Source organism: Oryza glaberrima, chromosome 7, assembly GCF_000147395.1.
Source record: "Oryza glaberrima chromosome 7, OglaRS2, whole genome shotgun sequence".
In the NCBI taxonomy this organism is placed as follows: Eukaryota; Viridiplantae; Streptophyta; class Magnoliopsida; order Poales; family Poaceae; genus Oryza; species Oryza glaberrima.
Genome location: NC_068332.1, coordinates 22,320,086 through 22,343,016, shown reverse-complemented (window position 1 = coordinate 22,343,016; position 22,931 = coordinate 22,320,086). Strand labels below are relative to the sequence as shown.

The 22,931-nt window shown below is 39.9% G+C and overlaps 3 protein-coding genes across 8 annotated transcripts; 1 reads left to right on the top strand and 2 right to left on the bottom strand.

Annotated features, from left to right (window-relative positions):
- Positions 1–111: 111 nt before the first annotated feature.
- Positions 112–3,505, bottom strand: LOC127779156 (acidic leucine-rich nuclear phosphoprotein 32-related protein 1). The gene is made up of 2 exons (XM_052305872.1): positions 2,254–3,505; positions 112–645 (listed from the first exon to the last, which is right to left on the bottom strand). The coding sequence occupies exons 1-2, from the start codon at positions 3,427–3,429 to the stop codon at positions 388–390; spliced, it is 1,434 nt and encodes a 477-aa protein (XP_052161832.1). The 5' UTR covers positions 3,430–3,505; the 3' UTR covers positions 112–387.
- A 10,827-nt stretch (positions 3,506–14,332) lies between these two features.
- Positions 14,333–17,355, bottom strand: LOC127780875 (dehydrodolichyl diphosphate synthase CPT3-like). Of its 6 annotated transcripts, none has more exons than XM_052307852.1 (3): positions 16,887–17,355; positions 15,610–15,686; positions 14,333–15,434 (listed from the first exon to the last, which is right to left on the bottom strand). In XM_052307852.1, the coding sequence occupies exons 2-3, from the start codon at positions 15,643–15,645 to the stop codon at positions 14,571–14,573; spliced, it is 900 nt and encodes a 299-aa protein (XP_052163812.1). In that variant the 5' UTR covers positions 15,646–15,686; positions 16,887–17,355; the 3' UTR covers positions 14,333–14,570. The 6 variants fall into 6 exon arrangements, with proteins under 6 accessions (XP_052163812.1, XP_052163813.1, XP_052163816.1 ...); XM_052307853.1 differs by having other exon boundaries at positions 16,892–17,355; XM_052307856.1 differs by having other exon boundaries at positions 16,897–17,355.
- Positions 17,356–19,203: 1,848 nt separating this feature from the next.
- Positions 19,204–21,794, top strand: LOC127779122 (uncharacterized). Its single transcript, XM_052305818.1, has 3 exons — positions 19,204–19,556; positions 20,235–20,456; positions 21,408–21,794. The coding sequence occupies exons 1-2, from the start codon at positions 19,284–19,286 to the stop codon at positions 20,454–20,456; spliced, it is 495 nt and encodes a 164-aa protein (XP_052161778.1). The 5' UTR covers positions 19,204–19,283; the 3' UTR covers positions 21,408–21,794.
- The last annotated feature ends 1,137 nt before the right edge of the window (positions 21,795–22,931 follow it).

Sequence of the window (22,931 nt, the reverse complement as noted above, 5' to 3'; positions counted from 1 at the left end):
ATGTAACAGAAATTTGAAAGGGTGGAGGGAAACCTGGGGCTTGTAACTACCATTTGAAATTCTGGAGGGAAAAAAGAAAATCAAAAGAGATGGTGCAGGCTAGGGAGACAATGAAACTGAAACTGAAACTGAGCTTAACTGAGCTGCCATGGCTACTTGCTAAGTTGCTACACAGGTATCTCCATTTTCCCTCCTAAAATCTGATGTTTGAAGAGGAAGGATGGATGAAGAAGCTCTCTCTCAATCCAAAGTCTTTACAAGAAAAACGCTAAGAAAAAATAGGGGGAAACCCACCATTTCTGTTTGCTGATGCTCCTGCTGCTGCTTGCTTGGTTCTTTCTAGCTGAGAAGAGGGGGAGGAAGGGATCCATGTACATTGCTGCTTGGTCAGTGGTGCTTGAAGGGCCTCAGGTCCTCGACACCGTCATCGTCCTCGTCGTCATCTCCACTGCCTGATGGATCATCATCTCTCTTCCGCTTAGCGCCCTGTGAGGACGAGGGCAGGTCCGTACCACCATCATCATCGTCATCAACCTCATCTCTATCTTCATCAGCATCATCAGCCTCAGCTGCATCAAAGTCGTTTCCAACCGCCATGGCCTGAGGTTGAGCAATTGGTTGAACAAGATATTCTGTGTCTTCATCCTGAGGAAATGCAAAATTGGATGAATTCTCATTAGACCTGTGTTTCCACAATTCTGCTTTTAGAGATATTCATTAACAGGAAGGACATACTGGAACAGGGTTTAGAAAAACCTCAAACATAAAAGTCATGTGTATCATAAACAGCTCACTAAGTGAAATGCCCAAAGAGTCAAACAAATTACTCCATGATTTATAGTTTTAACATACATGCAGCAATAAATTAGCAATGAAAAACATAGGCAAAGTAACCATGCAATTGCTGAAATACAATAAGCGTCTCTACCACTGAAAGAAAATATGTATGGTTTCAAAACCATAGTAAACATCAGCAATATTTACATCAAAAGATCAACTTAACAATAAATTAAATGTCCTATAAGCAAGAATAGCACACTAAAACAATAGTGAAAGTAAAAAAGCAGTATCAACCACCTCTCGAAGGATTTAAGAAGATGAAATTCAGAAAGGAAGGCCTTCTCGTTACACAATGAACAAAACAATGGGCCATAACAAGCATGACAGGAGAAAATCTATCTACAAGGATATTTAGCAGCGAATAAATTGCACAGTTCACAAATGAGAGAAGAGCTTCTACTGGCCAGATAACATAGGCAAAAACTAAAGCATGTTCTCATGGATAGAAGAACTACAGGTCTGTACACACTTACACAGTCAGGGATATATAATGAAATAATGCATTATTAAGATAGCCCCAAAAGAAATAAATGCATGACAAAACATCTGGCACTACTAAAACAGAAATATATCAATAAAAATTAGAGTAGAAACACTAGTGATTTACTAAGCATACATAGATATGGATATCAAATAAGGTAAAAAGAACATATAAAATCCCAGGTTTCATAGATGCATCAATTTTTTTCTTTTAAGCAATTGCCAAATTTAAAAACTTCAGATGCAAAATCTTTTGTTATATCCGAAAATAGGGCATAAAAGAGATAACTAAAACCTTCTCTTTCTTCTACATGAAGAAACTAAACTCTGCTGTCATACAGTATCTATTTAATCATATCTGAAACACTAATTTCTCACGTTTCCTGTCATTTTTGGGTCTAACTGGAATTTTCAAAAAGATTGTGCACATAGCTGCAGCATATCAAACAAAGTACTAATGCACAACTCATAAAATCATCGCACGGATACATTAGCCAACAATGATAGAGCGCACACATAAGTCTCTGAACTGCTCCTATGTATCACACTCAGTAAATGAGGTAAAAATGATTTTATCCCTGCTGCTAAGTAACTGAGGTAAAGAAGATTATCCCTGACACTATTTCAGAGTGTAAAACATCACCAAAAAGGTGATTGTGGAAAGGAAACCTAACAATTGAAGTTATCTACTTCAGCATGACAAAAAAAATGTTGCACTTATAATAAGTAGACTAAACAAACACCCACATAACTAACGCATGAACTAGTAAATCCCCTGAAAAAAAAAAGAACCTGCAACTGAGAATGGTTAATATCAATTTTACTAGAACATGAATATAAACGACTACCGATGCTACCGTTACTACGAAACATTGCAACGAATAGCAAAGATCTTGATACGCTTGCGAGAAATTAATGCAAAATGTGTTATACCTCATCATCCACATCCTCCTCGTCGTCATCATTCCCCTCCTCATAAACCCTATCATCCTCCAATCTCTCCTCATCTTCCTCTCCAATCTCACCGTTCTCATCCTCATCTTCCCCCTCTCCGTGCTCATGCCCATCAATCTCTTCTCCAACGTCCCCCACCGCCAAAGCGACCCTCCCGCTGCTCTCTGGCTCAGCCTCCTCACCATCATCCTCAACCTCCTCTTCATCCTCGTCCTCCTCCTCATCCTCTTCCTCGATGCCGTCTTCCTCCTCATCACTGCTACTTGGTACATCATGCACCTCAACAACAGCGTCTTCGTCATCACCATCCTCATCGATCTCCTCCCCCAAATCATCCTCCTCCTCATAGTCTTCCTCATCATCATCGTCTTCCTCCTCCACATATTCATCCTCGTCCCCAACGGCGGCGACCCGAAACCCATTAGCGTGGTGGTGTTCGGCTCCCCCGTTCGGGACGACCTCGTCGGCGTCGCTCTCGTCCTCGTCCACATCGATCACACCGTTCACCTCCACCGGGTGCGACGCCACGCCACCGCGCGGGTGGGAGACGCCTCCGTTGGCCACCTCGCCGCTGCCAGGATCCTCATCCTCGTCATCGTCGTCGTCGTCCTCCTCCTCGCCGTCGCCGTCGCCATCCCCGTCGTCGTCGTCGTCATCCGACTCCGGCCTCTCGTTCTCGTCGGCGTCCATCTTGTCGAGGTACTTGAGAGTCCGGATCATGCCGAACACCTTGGATCTGTAATCCTTGACCCGCGTGACGGGGCACTCGTAGAGGTCGAGCGAGACGAGGCGGAGGTTGGCGAGCGGCGAGAGGTCGCCGACGTCCTGGATTCGATTGTTGCTGAGGTCGAGGTCGCGGAGCGAGGCCAGCCCAGCGGCGACGAGGTGGTCGAGGCCGCCGGCGATGCGGTTGTCGGAGAGCGTCAGGCGCGTCAGGTTCCGCAGCCGAGGGAACCCGGCAAGCGACGCGACCCCGACGCCGGCGATCGACAGGTGCTCCAGGCTCTGGTACCGCTCCAGAATCTCCGCCGCGGGCAGCCGCCCGTGCAGGCACTTCACGGCGCCGTCCAGCGTCAGGCTCCTCGCCGGCGACGAGCTCCCCTCTCCGGCGGCCTGCAGCGCCGCCTCCACCGCCCTCTCCCACGCCTCGTCCATCTCTTTCTTCCCTTTTTTTCTCTTCTCTTTTTTTCTTCTATAAAAAATAAATTATTTTTTTCCGGGGTGTTTGGTTTCGAGAGGATTTGAAACGGAGAGATATATACGGGGCAAGGGTGTTTACCTCCCCATTGGAGGCGGTTCACGGGGCGCACCGTGGACTCGGTGCAGGGGAGAGGTGGGGGGATCGCGGGTTGTATACGCAGCCAATGGGAGGGCTCGGATCGGGAGGTGCGGATCGATGACGTGGCGGGATCCGAGAGGCGTGTGTTTCTTTTGAGAGGAGGGGGGGAGCGCGGCGTGGAGGCGTGGTGGGCTGGATGATGCCAAAAGCATCTCTTTTTTTTTTTTCTCGCTTCTTTTTTTTTCCTCTTTTGTTTCTCTGGGTTTTTTTTCGTATCGTTTTCTTTTAAGGGGCAAAGATATTATTAGTTAATGGATGGAATCGCTTTCTCACGTGTGGGTTCGAGCGGGTGGGTGACTGACAATGTGGGGACGGGATGCGGTGGGACCCACGTGGAGGCTGATGGAGGGGTGTGGGTCGATTTTGTGGTTGTTGTGGATTCGTGGCCGTCCGTTTTGGGGTGGGGAGAGGAGGACCGTCGGATGATCTGTGAGGAGATAGGCTCGACCCAGTTGGGGTGCAGACTGGCAGTGGGGCCGGAGGCGGCTGGCACGGGTTTGATTTGGACCCGGGGCCTCGCGTTGGAGTCGTGCACTACTCTTGTTTGGTTTGCAATATTGCTCAAATCACGTTTAACGCTGCGCTACTACTTCATGTTTGATTCATTGGTAATTAAAAGACAAATATTAGGAAATAAATTAGTATCAAATAATTAGAATGGATAATACTTCAAACCCAGATCGGCTAGCCGAAAGACCCCAGACGTTTAATTACCCATTAAAATTATACCATCATCATGTTTACGTGTGGCTTCACTACATAGTAACACGTCCATATTACAAGTGTGTTAGTAGTAATTGTTTTACGTAAAAATATTCAAGAAACATAAATAGGTTGTATAGCAAGGTAAAACACACGTATAAAAGTATTTCAGCGCTTCTATGTAGGATATTATTGAGCACTTGCTAAGTCTTGAAAAAGTTGTGTAGTAGTAGTAGCAATTTTTGCTATGACTATGTTGTTGTGCAGGGGCTCAATATGCATGAGAGAGACATGGCAAAGGTTCTTTGAGAGAAAAAGGGCATCATCTTTTTACTTATATTTATAATTATCAACTAAAATTTGAATTTTCAACTCTAAATTTAGAGCTAATTTTGACGGTTTTTTATTGAAGTTTATTTTTCAATCTTTGCTTTTAGATCTCTATGTCGTTTCGCTTATCCCGCGAATAAGTGAAACGATGGCTCCGAAAGATGCAATTTAGTTTGGCTATCATACAGCAATTTGGACATGAATAAATATAGATTCAAGACAATTTGTAACAGTGTTAGCGAGATAGATATATGGCTAATGTATAACTAGCGCATTGGCCAATAGCTTCTCCTCCTTTTCGAGCTGATGTGCCACGAGTTATGTAGTGTTGTCTTCATATAGCTACGCCTCCACCCACATATCCAATCTCGTTGTGGGTATTTTGCTTATACGGTTATAACACATAGAACCTTCTTGTAGTCATCATTGATGTGTGATCGATAATCGACCCGCTACTCTGGTCTGACTGCTAAGATATATTAGCTTCACCATCAAGTCTACCCACAATCCATTAAGTTTTGTCTAACATATAGTGACACTATTACATTACCTTGTCATCCATTCATAGTCTAATTGTTATGCCAACTTTTATCTAGGCATCAATGTGCTCTCCCTCTCCCTCTTCCTCCCCAACCCTAGCTACACTCCTATGACTGGTGTACTTGTTACTTCAGTCCAATCGATGAGCTAACGAGTGGAGTTAGAAGGTATGGGCAGCGTGTAGTTATATGTACTGTCCATGGTGAGACACAAATTTTCCAATAGGAACTCATTATTGAAAACTATATAATGGGCAAAACTATTTGTTTAGTTTATTGTTGGTAAAACATGATCACGTCAAAATGTATGACTATTAGTAGGCAAAGTAAATGGCCACAACAATTAGGGATATGTTATGAATACATCTTCTGCTATATACACTGCCTTATATAATAGCCACTACAATGCTACGCACGTATTGTGGTACAATGGTTCATAATCATATTATGTTATCCGGTTACTCTAATACGTTTCTCTTCGAATAAATTAAGGACTATCGTGATGATGAACATTTTTAAGTTAGTTGGAAAAAAATATGTTCCATGGATATCGTTAATAAGAAAATAACATCAGAGGGACAAGAATAATGATACGATGTCATCGTCTGGGAGATCAACACGTAGGATATTTGTAATGTGGAGGGGGAAACAAAAGATAAAAGAGATACTTCCTCCGTTTCATAATGTAAGTCATTATATCATTTCCTACATTCATATTGATGCTAATGAATCAAGACATATATATCTATTTAGATTCATTAGCATCAAAATGAATATGAGAAATGCTAAAATAATTTACACTGTGAAACGGAGGGAGTAGAAGGGTACCGCATGTTAATTAACAAACGATATAACATACATGTTGATAACATATACATTTACAACAAAATCATTATTAATTGCTCCATTGCAAACCATTTTGTATGTGATTTTTTTATATATCTTGTGTTAGGTAGATGTGACAAAATTTTATCGACAGAATCGTTTGAAACATTGTTGTTCGTTTACTCCCTAGATCGATGCACGCAGGACTCTATAGTCTCTCTAGTCAGGACCCAGGGAATTTCCCTTTTTTTTCTTAAAAATGGAAAATGGACCCGGGGACAGCTAAATGCCATGCTTATTTTGCTGTGTGTTAGTGCTAACAAGGATGATTAGCGCTCATGACAACCAATGAGGAGAGAGCACTCTAACAGATAAACTGTCCCCTCTTTTTCTATATTCCCTTCATTTCATATTATAAAACATTTTATTTTTAAAATTTAATATTCTTTAAATTTTTACCAAATTTATAGAGAAACTTAGCAATCTTTTCAACCCAAAACGAAAATACTATTAAAATATAATGAGTAAATTTCACTTCGGGCTACTTTTTGTTACCGATGTTTCACTTTGGACCACCCTTTAAGCAATATTTTCACTTTGGACTAGGTAAACCTGCCTTTTGTTTCACTTTGGACCACCCGACTCTCTTCTCAAGCATATGAACGATCTCCATTACATCGCCTCATACTCGTCAATGAGCTGCCACAGCTATATGTAAGACTATTTCTTCAACATATTACAAGTTGGATGTAGATGAATAAAAGAGTAAGGGTGGTCCAAAGTGAAATAAAGATAAAAATACCCGGTCCAAAGTGAAAACATTAGTGCTAAGGTGGTCCAAAGCGAAACATCGGTAATAAAAGGTGGCCCAAAGTAAAATTAACTCAAATATAATCAATGTTAGATTCAATGAAACTAATGTAATGTTGTAAATATTGTTATTTTCCTATAATTTGATTAAATATAAAAAAGTTTGAATTAGAAAATGTCAAAGAATTTTATAATATAAAATGGAGGGACTATTATATACCTGTAGATTTCTCCGTTTAGACATTTGATTTTCAACATACCCTCTTTTCTACACTTTCTCTTGTACGTGAGTGATGTGCCATTTGGTCACATCAAAAGAACATGTGAGCGTCCACCACATGTTTTTTTCTCATAAAGATACATATTTTTTTCTCGATTTTCGTTAGCACGTTTTTTAAACCGTACGACTACTTTTTATATAGAAATTGCTTTAAAATATTGAATATATTAATTTATTAAGTTTAATAATAATTAAAACTTAATTAATTATATCATAGTAGCTTTCTCGTTTTACGTACGTTGAATTCATTTTTATCTTCATCAGTTTTAAACAGTGATGCACTAGCCCAGTAGCCCATCACTCCGGCAGATTGAACGGCCCATCCAGCTCGGGCTCAATACCACGAGCCCAACATCTCGGCAGCGGCGGTCGCCCTCCTCTACCGGTGCCACCAAGGCACCAAGCACCAACAAGCGAGATTCCACGTACGCCTCTTCGTCGCCACAAAGCACAAAATAACCGTACTGCTTTAATTATGCTCCTGCTGCGAGTCAACCAGCACCAATCCTCTGTTTAGCTTTCTGATGTACAGTGACCTGTCCGATATCACCATCACCTGACTGGCAAAATCTGACTTTGTTCTCTTAGCACGTGTATATTTGTACTCCCTCCGTCAAAAAAACAAACCTGAGTTTTCGTCTTCAACGTTTAACCATCCGTCTTATTTGACAAAATTATGAAAAAATTAAAAAGACAAGTCACGCATTAAGTATTAATCATGTTTTATCATCTAACAACAATGAAAATACTAATTATAAAAAAATTCATATAAGAGGAACAGTTAAATGTTGAACACAAAAAATTAGGGTTTGTCTTTTTTTTGGACGGAGGGAGTATGTTAAGATTCAGTATATTTTTGGTCCGTTCCTTTGCTTTGATACGTCACACTTTAGTCGTTGTGCACTCTTGCCATTGTTCTTTACTTTCTTTTTTAGAAGCATGTCTTTACTTCGTTACCACATTTACGTTATACCACACTTTATTAACTTTAGATTCCACCTTAATTTTAGAGTAAAGTATTATATGGAGTAACACTTTTGATCAATATTTTTCTCGTACTTCATACCATAATTTACCTATGCTTAGTCGTGGCACTCTTAGGTATCACCACCAATATCCCCTTAATGCATTCTAGTAGACGAATCAATACTAGTACTTGTTAAGGATGTGCTTGTCTACGGATTAAGAAGCCTGGCTTTTATTCATAAGTAAAAACTATACCCTCACTGTCTAAAAAACCCAACTTCTAAATACACGTTTGGATAAGAATTTGTTCAAAGGAGTGGGTGTGCAGGTGGAGGCAGAACATGGGTAAACACATATGCTGCTGGCCTCACTGCTCAGCTCTCCGAACTACTCCCTCCGTATTTTTAATGTATGATGTCGTTGACTTTTCGACCAACGTTTGACCATTCGTTTTATTCAAAATTTTTGAGAAAATATAAAAATATTTATGTCATGCTTAAAGAACATTTGATGATGAATCAAGTCATAATAAAATAAATGATAATTATATATTTTTTTGAATAAGATAAACGGTCAAACGTTAGACAAAAAATCAACGGCGTCATACATTAAAATATGGAGGTAGTACTAAGTTACTCCTGTCAAGAATTTACGAACTCCTCGTTTCTCATTTGCTTATACTTATAAGTAAATTTTTTTTAAAATTTTAAGTTAATTTTATGGTTTTCTCATTACACTTTATTTTATTTTACACATTTATATCGAATCGTCAAGAGTACATATATAAAAAGTTTTATTTGTAAATTATTTTTCGAGTTAATAATAAACTGTTTGGGTATGCATATATACGTAAGTGAAATGATGAGGCCGATACAGGAGTGTGTACAGAGAGATAGATAATCTACAGAGTAATTTGTCCTGGATCTTCTGATGAAGCAAATTCCAACTCGCTCATGCTAAATTAGAATACTCTACATTTGATAGAGGATTCGGATCCTAGGATGTAAAGTGAGATAAACATTGTCACTGACGTATAAACCCCACCATGCATCCATGGACCAACATGATAGTGACTATGTCAGGGAAAAGTTCACGTCAGATGATCCATTTCCTTTCGTATATTGGACAGGAGCAGGGTTTACCAAACCGTTTTAGATAGGTTACCATCATCTTGCGGTTTGATGGTTATCGCAAGGTATACCGTGGTTTCAAAACCGTGAAATATACCATGGTTTCAAAACTGAAAAGGTTACCGCAGGTGATAACCGTGCGATAACCACGCGGTTTCGTAAACCATTGACAGTGGTCACCCAATTTGCCTTTTTTTTTCATGTCGTTATTTAGCACAAACCCCCCTGATTTGGATCGCCACCATTTTTCAGAATAGACCCTAAGTTATTCTATTTGTTTCATCAGGAAAAGAGAAAAAGGCCTATATGTGCTGGATTTGATTCTAATTTGTCATGGAAACAAGTTGTGCAGCCGAATTGGAGGGGAAGATGAGGAAAAATATAGAGCCTAATTTTATGTTAGGTGGTGAATTCATCCCAAATTCAGAATTTCTGATATTGTCATCGAAGGAAAATAGTATTGCAAACCGTGCTTTTGCATTTGAGTTTCTTGTTGCTCTGATTGTTGATCTACCACTAATAAACAGTAGAAAATAAACCAAGCAACCCAAAAAAATTATATTCAAAACTTTATATGTGTGTTCTTATCAATTTAAAAGCTAATGCTGAAAAATAAACTACAACAAAGAAAACCTTAAAATCAACTTTGAAATTAAGTTTTTAGATTCAAATTTTTGCTACAACTGATAAGACAAGCAGACGATCAGCTCCACTTCAACTTATCTGCTACAACCAAAAATTAAATTTTAAATTTTAATTTGAGTTGATTTTAGTGTTTTCTCATTGTATTTTTTTTCAGCATTGACATTTAAACTTATCAGTCATAGCCCAAATTTAATTTTTAGATCTTAATGAGATTTGATTTTAATGTTTTATCTAGTTTATTTTTCAACTATATATAAAAATTTTACTCATAAATTATTTTTTGAGTCGCTGATAAGCATCACAACTTATAATTAGTTGTAGGTGAAACGATGAGACTAGATGAGAGCTTTTCAACAGGCACTGGCTATTTGACCCACAACGTCCAATACAAATGAAATTTTAATAAACAACAACAATATAAATGCAAAATATTATCTCATATTTCCTCTCTTTCACAATGTAAGACTTTCTAGCATTGCCCACATTCATTTAGATGTTAATGAATCTAGACGTATGTATGTGTTTAGTTTCATTAACATCTATATGTATGTGAGTAATGCTAGAAAGTCTTACATTGTGAAACGAATGGAGTATTTGACTCCATGTTGTAGGATCAAGGAGGCCGACTAGAGGGGGGTGAATAGGCGGTTTTAAAACTTAATGGCACTTAAACAAAACTAACCTAAGTTGCTAGGCAAGGTAAGGTGCAAGGTTAACTAAGCAACTAAGTTAAGTTTTGCAAAACTAGGTGATATGGGCTCAAATATGTCTCTATGAATGTAAATAGCACAAATGTAAATGCAACAAATAAATGAGACAAGAGACAAGGAATTTTTCACCGAGGTTCGGAAACTCGCCGGTTTCCTAATCCCCGTTGAGGCGAGCCCAACTCCACCGCTCAACCACGAAGCCACCGCACGCCCCCTTCGTCAAGGGGTGGGCAAGGCGGGAGCCGGCCCACGGAGAGGACTACCCAAGCCTTGGTCACTCGGGGTAGTTCTTCCTTCACTCCGAAGGTGGTGAACTCCAAACCACTCACAAACGGCGCCGGGCCTCCTCCACAATCTCCTCGGAGAGGTCACCGGGCAACACCTACACAAGCCATCTAGGAGGCGACAACCTCCAAGAGTAACAAGTCTAGGATGCTTGCCGAGGATGATCAAGTGCCACACTAGCTAAAACAATGAAACAATGCACTTGGATTGGCTTAACTCACTCTCTAACACCTCACTAGATAAACTAAGTGCACAAGGGTGTGAGAGCTCTTGCAAGGGTTCAAGATAATGCAATGAAGTGCCAAAACCTTACCCTTGCTGCTGGGGAGTGGGTATATATACCCCCAACCACCAAAACTAGCCGTTGGAACCGAAATCCCCAACTTTGTGCTTTGCCGGTCAGACCGCCGTTGTGAGGCCGGTCAGACCGTACTACTTTGTAACTACAGGGCAATCATTGAGCCCACTCAACCTGGCCGGTCTGACCGCAGTGTAGTGTCCGGTCAGACCGTCCACGGCTCGGTCAGACCGCCGTCGGCTCGGTCTGACCGGTTGCGGCTCTGGCGGCTCTGTATCGCCACCAAAAACCAGACCAGTGCAACAGACCAGTGGGGCTGGTCAGACTGGCCTTACCACGCCGGTCAGACCGGCTAACAGACCCGGTCAGACCGGCCTAAAGCCCACGGTCAGACCGCAGGTCACTTTTCAGCTCAACCGACCGTTAGTAAAACGGCGATATCTCTTGACTCGGATCTCGGAATTTGGCGTTCTTGGACTCTATGGAAAGCTTATTCAAAGGGCCATCCAACCCATGAAAAATCCATCCAAGAAACATAACTTAAGTCAAGAATAAAGGGCTCACACTCCAAAGGATATCCACCGGACATACCCACAAGATGTCACTCACTCCTATTGGACATGCCCACTTCTCTCTTGGTTTAGGACTTGAGAAAACTCATCACACTTGGTTAGACAAGCCCACAAAATGCACCTACATGTATATGAACTAATATGGCACAAGATCATCCACAAGCTCGCTTCATAGACCCCTCTTGATAGTACGGCGCCTTCTAGCAAATCCGGTCTACACCAAACACCAAGACCGGGGAAAGACTAAGAAAACATTCTTAGCTACATTATACCTTTGCCTTGCGCCATCCATCTTGGGGTCAAGCTTGAGCCGAGATCAACACTTGTGACCATCCAGTTGAACCATGTTTATGCTGAGGTCTTGTCCATCCTTTGTCAAGACTTTATTCTCATCACAAGTTTGACTTCATTCTTGCCAACATGACGATGTCCTTGGCTTGGTGACCACTAACCCATGGTGTCATTCATTAGCCTCATCGTAGTGGGACTTATTCCTTTTCACACCTCAAAGGAGAACATTAGTCTCAACAAATCGGTTGTCATCCTTCACTTGATGACCAACCGGTTGCATATGAAAGATATGGATATGTTTGTTGAGTATTCATTAACATCACAAGTGTCATATACTCGTATGCAAGCTCAAGTGCAAAGATCCGATATAAATAATAGGTGAACAACATGGATCTAGAACATGCACAATAAATGTATAGGATTTGCTCCCCCTAAATATATGCATACAAATAAATATACAAGAGATGCAAGTGTATGCATAATTAGAGAATGACCAATGGGGGTTTATCCTATACATATAGAGAAGACATATGTAGTAATGATGTAGACCAACATAAAACATATACCTTCATGATCTCCATGTTCTCAATGTAAATGAGACTAAATAAGATAACATTCGAGTAAACATTAGTCTCACACTTATATATCAATAACATGGAAATCATATATATGAACCTATCAAAAAGTAGGAGATAAGAAGTGGTACATATCGTTTTATCTCCATGCATTTCATCCTTGTCATGATTAAGGTCCATCACAAAAGAATGCATGTCTTCCACATCTCATTGTCGGGAAATAACCTAGTAGACAACTTATGCAAAAGAGAGGTTAATCCCATAAACATTGGTTTATCATCTATCACCAAAGTAACAATTACACAAATTGTTTAATCCAAGATCTTTCAATCTTTTCTCTCTTTGGTGATGGATAATAACCCGATATAAACAATATAGAGAGATGAGATGAAAAATGATTTCAAATCAAGATAGAAATCTTATAATAAACAAAATATAGAATAAGCTCCCCCTCCAGATGTGCATACATATGGATATGAAGGAACGCATATGCACATAATCGATAAAGATCAAATAGGAAGCTCACACTATATTTTGGATCCACAAGAGAGACCAAGTTAGAATATGTGAAGTTTAATACATACCTCTCATCATTTTTACTTCCATATCCAAATGAGACTAGTCAAAGAAAGGCTCATAAAAATGTTAGTCTCATATAATTAGATTTGTCATTAATCACCGAAACCAAATTAAGGCACTTGAACTTACACATGTTGAAGCTTAACAAGCAAAGAGGCCTCCATCGTTTGCCCAAATGAAATCAACCATGGCTAAAATTTGAATTTTAAAACTTGATTTTAAAATTTTCATCAAAGTTTATTCTTCACCATGACCTTTTAACTTGATAAGAACACATATATAACAGTTTTATCAACAAATTATTATTATCGCTAATATGTTATATGGTGTATTATTGGCTTATGCCTTATGCCGATCAATGGGGACAAAAGTTGCAAAAGATGTATATCCATGGTTTTAAAATCCATTTGGAATTGCCACCCTTTGAACACATTGATTCCAAATGGGTTTCTTTTAGTATGAAAATAGTTCAAAAAGATATTGTATAGACAACAAGGGCATATTCTATACTACTCCCTCCGTTTCACAATGTAAGTCATTCTATCATTTCCCACATTCATATTGATATTAATGAATTTAGACATATATATATCTATATAGATTCATTAACATCAATATGAATGTGAGAAATGGTAGAATAACACATTGTGAAACGGAGGAAGTACTACCCTTCGTCCAAAAAAAAACATGGCTGTGTATATGGACATACATACATATGTCCAGATACATAGTTAGGATACGCATGTCTGTATACACAGCCAGGGTTTTTTTATGAAGAGAGTGCATGTTTCTAACTTCTACTCCTTCGTTTTCCGCTCACACGCTTTTCGAACTGCTAAGCATGATTTTTTCTAAAAAAATATATATATGTAAGAAAATTGCTTTAAAGAATTATATTAATCCTTAACACAGCAAAGTCAGCAATTCCATAAGGAGTTTTTAGAATGAAATATGCTAGTTCAAAATCTTCCGAATCAATGGAGCAAAAATTCTTTTGATTCAGAGAAGCACAAAAGTTTCCCGGATAAAATGTGAACAGTTTTTGTGCCAATTTGTTTGATTGAGTAAAGCATAAATCAAAGGTGTGAAGAAGCACTTGGTAATTTACGGATGCTTTAAGCTTTATAATGTTCTCAGTTTGTTTGCATGCATACTGTAACAAGAAGGATATAGTAGCACATCTGCACAGCGAACAAAATTGCTTCAGGGAAAGTAAGGCACTTTGCTTAGACCAAATGTTATTACATTTCACACATTTGGACCAACTCAAGCATACACATGTTTGGCCTGCCTACAATGGAATAGCTATCTTTTTTTTGTATATTTCACATTCTAGGAGATATCAAAGGAGAATACAGATTATTGTGTAACTACAGATATCTTGTATGATGGTTTCTATCTCCTCCCAGGGAGGATGTGATTACAGCTGCTTCTTAGCCAGATTTCTGCTTTGCTCAATATAAGGGTGAACTCTTTGGTACTGTAGTATGGCCCAGACAAGGTGCTTGAAAGAGAACTCCGGCCAAAGAGGGTCTGGATTCTGCAAATGACTGAACATCGTCTGCCACAGAAGGAAATTGCTCAGGCGAGTCTCGCCTGAGGTCCGGATCACAATATCAGGATCGGGGCAACCAGCGCTGTACATATGGTGGTCCAGATCTGCCACTGAAATATCTGAATGCACACCATTATTCGCAACACTGTCAACATCCTCCCTCTGCAGTATATCCCTCCTTTCTGCACAGACCTTATTGACTGCATTGACAATCTCAGAAGTGGAGTTGTATGGCATGCAAACAGAGAAGACCAGTCCCTTGTTTTCAGCAGTGCTAGCCATCAGTTTCTCAGCTGCTACCCTCACCGGTTCGCTCAACATGTCCAACTTCCCCCAGAAGTTGATCTTACAGTTAACCTTGTTGATGACATTTCTGTTTTCTAGCAGTTCATTGATCTTTTCCTCCATTAACTCCATCAAGGATTTCACCTCAGTCGGATCTCGCTTAAAATTATCGATGCTAAATGCATACACTGTGATATACTTCATGCCCATTTCATAGCAGTAGAGTAGGCTGGCAATGAGAGCAGAGAAGCCCATCCTGTGACCAGAGCCTTCCTGGATACTCCTGAATTTAGCATATCTATGGTTACCGTCCATAATAAATGCAATATGTTTAGGCATTGGGCCATATGAGAGGACAGCTACGATGCATTTGCGGATAAAGTTTTGCAGACTCGCAAGGACACCAGTCGCAATTAACTCATCAGGGTTCTCCGTCTTTGGATTCTAAATGAAAAAAGCAAAACAGAAGTATACGAATATCAGCGAATGTCAGCAATAAGCACAAAAAAAAAGTCACAGCTCTTTGATTATCTTTACATGACTAATAATGTTTCCACCTGGGTACTTGTTCAGCATAAGAGATTAATCTATATATCACTGATATAAATCTAAAACTTACCACTGAAGGTGAGTAAGAGATATGTGAACCAAGCATTTTGAAGGGGAGGGACCAACAGGCAGTATCAGGCCTGCAAACTGGAAAAGACATAAAATTTTCAGACTTGCTTGCTCTGATCAAGAAAAAGGAGCAAGCGTTTGCCATTGGAACAGGATACACAAAGAAGCTATAGATTGCTACTCCATCCGTTTCACAATGTAAGTCATTCTAGCATTTCCCATGTTTATATTGATGTTAATGAATTTAGACATATATATCTATCTAGATTCATTAACATCAATATGAATGTGGGAAATGCTAGAATGACTTACATTGTGAAACAGAGGAAATATCTACTATTTTAAGTATGTTTTCCGGAAGGGAAATACTAATTTCAGAAGAATGGATACCAAAAATTATTGATATTTGATATAAGTTCTCTGGAAACAACATCAAACTCTTTATATTTAGTAAAGTTTTATCAAGGAGTATTTGATAGTTAAACTGAAAGGCGTAACCTTTGGATTTACCTAGATTTTAATTGATTTCACTTAAATTTCCTAACAAAGTGAGACAAAGATGATGGCTAGCTATGCACGGTTGGGCTCCAATCCACGTGTGTATATCGGGAATATCTCCATTCTCCCATCTACTTAGGGCCCCTGTGAATTGGAGGATTGTCATAGGAATTTTAGAGGATTTAATTTCCTAAGGATTTTTTTCCTATGAAACCCTTTGATTCATAGGAAAGTATAGGAAATTTTCCTTAGGATTGCATTCCTATAGCTCAATTTCATAGGAAAATAAGCAAGAGGTTCAACCTCTTGGAAACTATCCTTTGCTTTGTTTGTTTTCTATGGTGCTATCAAAGGGACCCTCTTCATATTTCCTGTGTTTTCCATTCCTGTAGGATTAGGAAAACATGCTACTTCAATTCCTACGTTTTTCCTATTCCTGTGTTTTTCCTATTCCGCGTTTCAAAGGGACCCTTAAGTTTTATGATGATATACTACTACTAGTGGGATAAAGGCAAAAAGAGCATACTTTTCTAGAGTTTGGAACAACAAGACAACAAATAAAGCATCTGCACTTCTCTTTCATTAACAAGATAAGCACACCTTTTAGCTATCGAAATCCCTATGCCATTGTAGGCTAAAGAAGCTTTCGCAAAAAAATGACGACTTTTTAGCCAGAAGCTTTCTAACAACGACTATTAATAACAAGCACAAATAAGCAATCAATCCAGCACAAATAACAGCTGGATTAGCATCAACCAAACCACAGCCACAGCACCTCACCTCACCTCACCTCACCTCACAGGTATTCCATCAAACACGTGGTGAGCAAGCAAACGCGTGTAGCAAATCAAGAACCCAAGGAGGAGCAACCGGAGCGCGCGCGCGCACACACACACAGGAGACGGCAGCTGATGAGTAGCGGGATCGGGCGCTCTCTTTCCGCCCTCTTTATAGCCGTCGTCCGCACTCCGCAGCCAAGCAGCCCCCCCTGCAGCGCGCCACCGCCACTCCCTCGCCTCTCCCGCGCCCGCGCCCGCGCGCGCGCCAGTAAAAAGAGAAAAGACACTGGCGAAACGGGCGGTGTATGTGGAGCAGGTTGGCCGCGACGCCGCCAAGCTTTTGGTTGGTTCGACCTCGAGCTGGATTCCCTTTTAGGGCTCAGGAGGAGGAAGAACGCGGCGGCGGCGGCGGCCTCTCCGCCGGTGAGCAATTGATTGCGGGGAAGAAAGGGGATCGGGCCACCTAACTCAGCTTTTGCACAGAGCCCATCTCGTTGCAGGCTCTCACGGCCCACCTAACTCCTAATTAAACCAAATTTGTTTGAGATGTTTATTTAAGTATATAGTTAGGTGGTGTTTGAAACTCATGTAAATAAAAGATAAAAATTAAGTGTTTTAAAATAATATGGTATTAACGTATGATTAGTTGCGTTTTAATTATTACAAAATCGAAAAATAGATTTATTTGATATTTTAGAGCAACTTCTATTTTTTTTGCGATTTAGCAGTTTTAATTAGTTTAATACAGATCATGCTAAGCCCAAGGCCCACCATCACCAGGCCTACTTTCACATGCGTTAGCGGTTTAGCCAAGATTTACAGTTGTTTGGCAACTTCGAGTTAAAAGGCTTAAAGCTCTCGGTAGCTTAAAATTCTTATTAACAATTGCTTGGCTTATAAGAATTTACAAAGGCTGGATTTTTCAGTTTTTGACTTCTTGTTTATTTTGTTTATTTCGTGGATTATATAACTATACATATATTTTTTACTGAGAATCTATAGAGCTACATATGTTAAAAGGAATTGTACTCCTTCCGTCTTAAAATATAACAGCTTTTAGCGCTTAAGGTTTGTCCCAAAATACAACAAATTTTTCATCAACATTCTCTTCTAAACCAATCACAACCCTCCACAATTCAATCTTCTCATCTACCTTTACTTCTCAACCAATCATAATCTTATCTTATTTAATTCCACATAATTTTTTAATACCAGTGTCCAACCATAAAAATCTTTATATTTTAGGACGGAGGGAGCAGTTGCTAAAAACTTCTAGTAAAGGGTCTTGGTGCCAACAGCTAGTGATGATATACTATCCATCACTGTTAACTGTTCACCATTCATACTAGTGTATTTAAATATAAAATTGAAAATGAGACATAGATGAATCTCACACCTTGAAGTAAGGATTCCACCTAGGATTCCCGGCAAATTTAGTTGGGGTGTCCAATGAAGGAGGCCTAATTAGTTCATCTCGTAGCTCACCAACAGCAAGAAACACTTTGTTGAAATAACATCTAACTGTTTCTCCAGACCTATCAAACTTAGTGATAACTAATCTATTTCTAAGGCAGACCTACTGTATTTAGAAACATAGCTACTTGTTTTTTAATAGATATGTGGATGGTATCGTTAAGCAAACCACGATTTCTAAAGAACTTACATAACCAAAACAAAGAGTCTTTTCTAAAAGGTGGTAATAACGTAAGTCTAAGCATGTTGATACAAGTGATATTGTTTCTCCAAATTTTTGTGTCTAGATACTCAATTCTCATCCTATCTCTTTTAACCATTAGGCCATATTTAACACATTCTCTCCTAGCACTTCTCTTTCTTTTCCTTGAGTGAATAATCATAGCTATCATTAACAAAAATAGATGGCAACATCAAAAATTAAAATCTTGGTCCTCTTATCCATATACTCTCTCCGTAAAAAAAAAGAATCTAGTACTAGATATGTGACACATCCTAGAAATATAGACATATGTATGTCTAAATTTATTGTATTAGAATATATCACATTTAATACTGGTTTAATTTTTTATTGGACGGAGGGAGTACACTACAACTATCAAAGAAAAATAAACACGTTGCTCAAATCATCTCATCAAAAGGTAGAGTAAGGGCCTGTTTGGCACAGCTCCAGCTCCACTTCTCTTAGAGCTGGAGCTCAGCCAAACAGTTTCAGCTCACCAAAACTGGGAGTGGAATTGGGTGGAGCTCTCTTACTAGAGTTGTGGAGCTGGGTTTAGGCAGCTCCATAACTCTACTCCGGACTCAACTCCTGTAGCAATATTTAGGAGTTGGGTCTGTACCAAACAGACCCTACTTGCCCACATCGCCCAGTCCCAGCTGCTGAGCTCCCACTGCCACCGCCATCCTCGAGACGAGACCGGCCATGAAGGCTCCCGCCGACCACCACCACCACCACCACTCCTCCACGCCGCCGCCGGCGACCAAGATCTCCATCCCCATCTCGGCCGCCGCCGGCGGGGCGGAGGCGGCGCTGCTCGGGAAGGGGCGGTACAAGGCGTGGGCGCTCGCCGCCATCGCGCTCCTCGCGCTCTGGTCCATGTTCGCCGCCTCCGTCACCATCCGCTGGTCCTCCGGCGACCTCGCCGCCGCGTTCGGGGACCTCCCCGACCCGCTTATCGACGACCTCGACCCCCTCGTATGTCTCCCCTACCCCATCATTCCCTTCCTTCCTTCCAGATCTTGCCGCCACTCGGTGGTCGGTGCCTAATCTCTTCCATTGTTCCTCAACTGTCCGATGTGTACATGCATTTTTCCCAAGTCCCAACGGTCTGACATTGCGAAAAAGGAGATGCATTATTGGTTGATTTCAGATTTCATAGTGGGATGAAATGGGTACTTGTTTCAGCAAAGTCACAAACAGCTTATTTTATTAGAAATTCACATAGTAGACTAAGCATTCTGCAATCTAGTAATTTTCTCTGTTTATAGAGTTTCATTTGGACATACATTGCATATTTTCTCTTCTGAAAGGTTTAGTTCTGTGCTAAGAAAATGCTCATTATCAAAAAAATGCTAAGGAAGGGTACACGCTCTGCTGGAAACATGATGATTTTTTTTTTTGGTCTGATGGTATTTTAAGTTGTTCCATTACATGGACGAGAAAGCAGTCACCTTTATTTCTTGATTTTGGTGTCTGGAACATATGCTATTTGCGTTAACGGTTTAATTTCCCAAGCTTCATCTGCATAATTGTCTAGTCAATATGACCAGCAGAATCCTAAGCTAAAACATAGACGAGCAAAACTATATGCATTTTTTAGTTGTGAATGAAATCTTGTACTGAAGTTTTGCCTAATTTTTAAATGATGAGTAGGAGATGGAGGACAGAGAGAAGCTAGTGCGCCGGATGTGGGATGTGTACACACGCACCGGTGTTGATCGGGTACGGCTTCCACGGTTCTGGCAAGAAGCATTCGAGGCTGCATATGAGGAGCTTGCTGGTGATGATACGCAGGCTAGTGAGACGGCAGTATCTGAGATTGCTCGCATGTCAGTCCACAGGCCTGAACTTGAACAATCGTCGAACAAGTATTAGGTATGAACAAATTGATCCTATCCCTGATCTTGATGCTGCATGGAGATAGATTTTCCTTCTTTTAAATTATTTATATAATCAAATATCTATGTTTGCTTCGCTGTGAGGATTATGCTGGTCATAAGTGTGATTATCAGATATGAAATGGTTACCAACTTTTGTAACTTAATGAAAAAAAGGTTACTTAGAGACTAGAGTTGCTAGCTTACGCAATATTTTCTAAATTTCTGGAATTCTAATACCTAAGTCTGAAGTTTGAGAATTTTTTCAAGCGTGGATGCAACAAAATCAGGGCTGTGAGGCCTCTCTTATCGAACATGGATCCCATTACTGTTAAGCCGTTAAGGGTGTGCCTTTCACTATACCTAGTTCCCATTTGTATGCTTCTTGGTTGGTACTGTATTTTCTCCACTGACTATTGGTTCAAGTATAGAAAGTTCCTATGACTAATGACGTGCCTGTGTTTATTTATGAGGGAAAGGGATGTAAAACAAGATGCCACATGTTAATTTCAATTTAATAAACTATAGCATCATCCAAGGCATCTTTTGGTTGTTAGCATTTCCAATTTTGTACTATTTCTATCTGTGGATGTCTCAACGTAGATGTTAACAAACAATATTATGGGCTATGGCATAACGACTTAACGCATGAAGGATGAAGCACATGGTCATCATTGCAGACTTTAGCTAGAGTACCATGTTGTACTGGTGTAGTGGGCTAGGGACATTCCGCTCCGGTTTCCAAACCTTACTTGCCTCAGTATATCACTCAATCGCTTAGGCTAGTGGGATAGAATATCATGGTACTCAATCGCTTACTTGCCTCAGTATATTCATACTGCCTTGCATTTGTGTATCCCCTGCCAAAAAACTGCCAATCTGTAGCAATCTGGTTGTGCTGTCTATGCTGAATTTGTTTGTTCCTAATATATGCTTTTCTATTTTGCAGAAATAAATGTGTAACATTTGGTGAAGTGGAGATGGTAGTTGGAACCTGAATAAGTATTTAGGATTATGTAAAAATTTAATATCCCACTTGAAGATCACTTGCTAAATATGATCACAGTTTACTTGGTTTGTTAGCCAAGGCAAAAATTCCACTTCTCTGCAGTATGCAAAGCTTAAGCATATGCTGATGACACAGCAAAACCCCACCTCCTTGTAAAGTTTTTTGGGATCCAGAGTAACCCAAATGAGAATATACCAAATTTCGGTAATCTCCTGAACATATTGTGATTTGTGAAAAGATCAATCACAATAAATTTGGAATTCGGGAATCACTTGTACCCATGTTTTAATCACCCATGAACAAAAACTGTTTTTGTATGCATACATATATGCCATATCTGTTTGTGCATATGGTGATTCTAGAAGCTTCTGGAAATTTCCACAGAACAGCATGACAATTACGAAATCTCTAACCAGTAACCAGTCCATGGGCTGAAACCACAGGACCATTTCATTGTTGCAAGGCTGAGCCTGAAAGTACTAGAGCCTATATTGAATTCATCAATCCCTCATACAAATACGGACTATTTCAGTCCATTTTTATTTGGCACGACCAAGGACATGAACTCGTTTTAAGTTCACACTTGTACAAAGTTGTCTGACTTTATAGGGTGACTTTGATTTTGAGTTGAACGACAAAGTGCGGTCTGAAAAATTGCTTTCACCGTGCTCATTTGTAAACGAAATTTTGATGAAAGTTGTCACGAATAAGCGTGTCGATTTGCTGAATTTTTGAGTAATTTGGGCATAGATCCTACACAACCCATGTTCATTTGATTGCACAGTAAACGGCTTTACTTGAACTGCAGGTTTCTGCAGAAGATTACCTAATCGTCAAAAATAGCTCTAGTGCATTGACCTTTTGACAGATTTCAGCAGTGTTAGGCTCGCACTTACATAATGCTTCTTCGCCTAATCCATTATAACTAGCAATAGGAAACAAAATGGCATTGACCATTGATCTCTTGCCATTCTTCTCATCTGAAGCATTAGCGCTTTGTTTTAGAAAACATTTTTGCCAATCTAATTTTTCTCCATTTAGGTCAAGAAAAGCAGTTAACTATGGACCATCACAATTCACAAGAGCTAGGTAAAAAAGGTTGAGAAAGTGGGACGTGCATGCTAGACTCAACCGTTCTGCACTAACAACCTACTAACTACCCCGTTTGATCAGCCTACCTTGTCCAAATTCCACCACGAAAATTCCCCAAACAAATCTTGGTCTCTCTCGTGCACAACTCATGAACAACCTTTCCAATTCTTGTAATCAATAAAACAAAGCACCAACCATTATGCCATGACATACTAATTAATTAATTAATTAATCACAAAAAAAAATACTATGCCATAACTATCACACCCTTATGAGTTCCCTTCCCACAAAACAAGTCCATGCAATGCAACACCATCGTGCTAGCTCTACCAACAATCCACTCTTAAAGAACCGTCACGAAACAGTCACTGA

What these genes read in the sequence shown, in the direction of transcription:
- LOC127780875 (XM_052307851.1), bottom strand. Translation starts at nt 15,753, where the DNA reads ATGGCAAACGCTTGCTCCTTTTTCTTGATCAGAGCAAGCAAGTCTGAA. An exon ending in TCTCTTACTCACCTTCAGTG is followed by an intron (nt 15,435 to 15,609) that starts GTAAGTTTTAGA and finishes TTTTTCATTTAG; the next exon opens with AATCCAAAGACGGAGAACCC.
- LOC127779122 (XM_052305818.1), top strand. Translation starts at nt 19,284, where the DNA reads ATGAAGGCTCCCGCCGACCACCACCACCACCACCACTCCTCCACGCCG. An exon ending in TCGACGACCTCGACCCCCTC is followed by an intron (nt 19,557 to 20,234) that starts GTATGTCTCCCC and finishes AATGATGAGTAG; the next exon opens with GAGATGGAGGACAGAGAGAA.
- LOC127779156 (XM_052305872.1), bottom strand. Translation starts at nt 3,429, where the DNA reads ATGGACGAGGCGTGGGAGAGGGCGGTGGAGGCGGCGCTGCAGGCCGCC. An exon ending in AGGAGGATGTGGATGATGAG is followed by an intron (nt 646 to 2,253) that starts GTATAACACATT and finishes GCATTTCCTCAG; the next exon opens with GATGAAGACACAGAATATCT.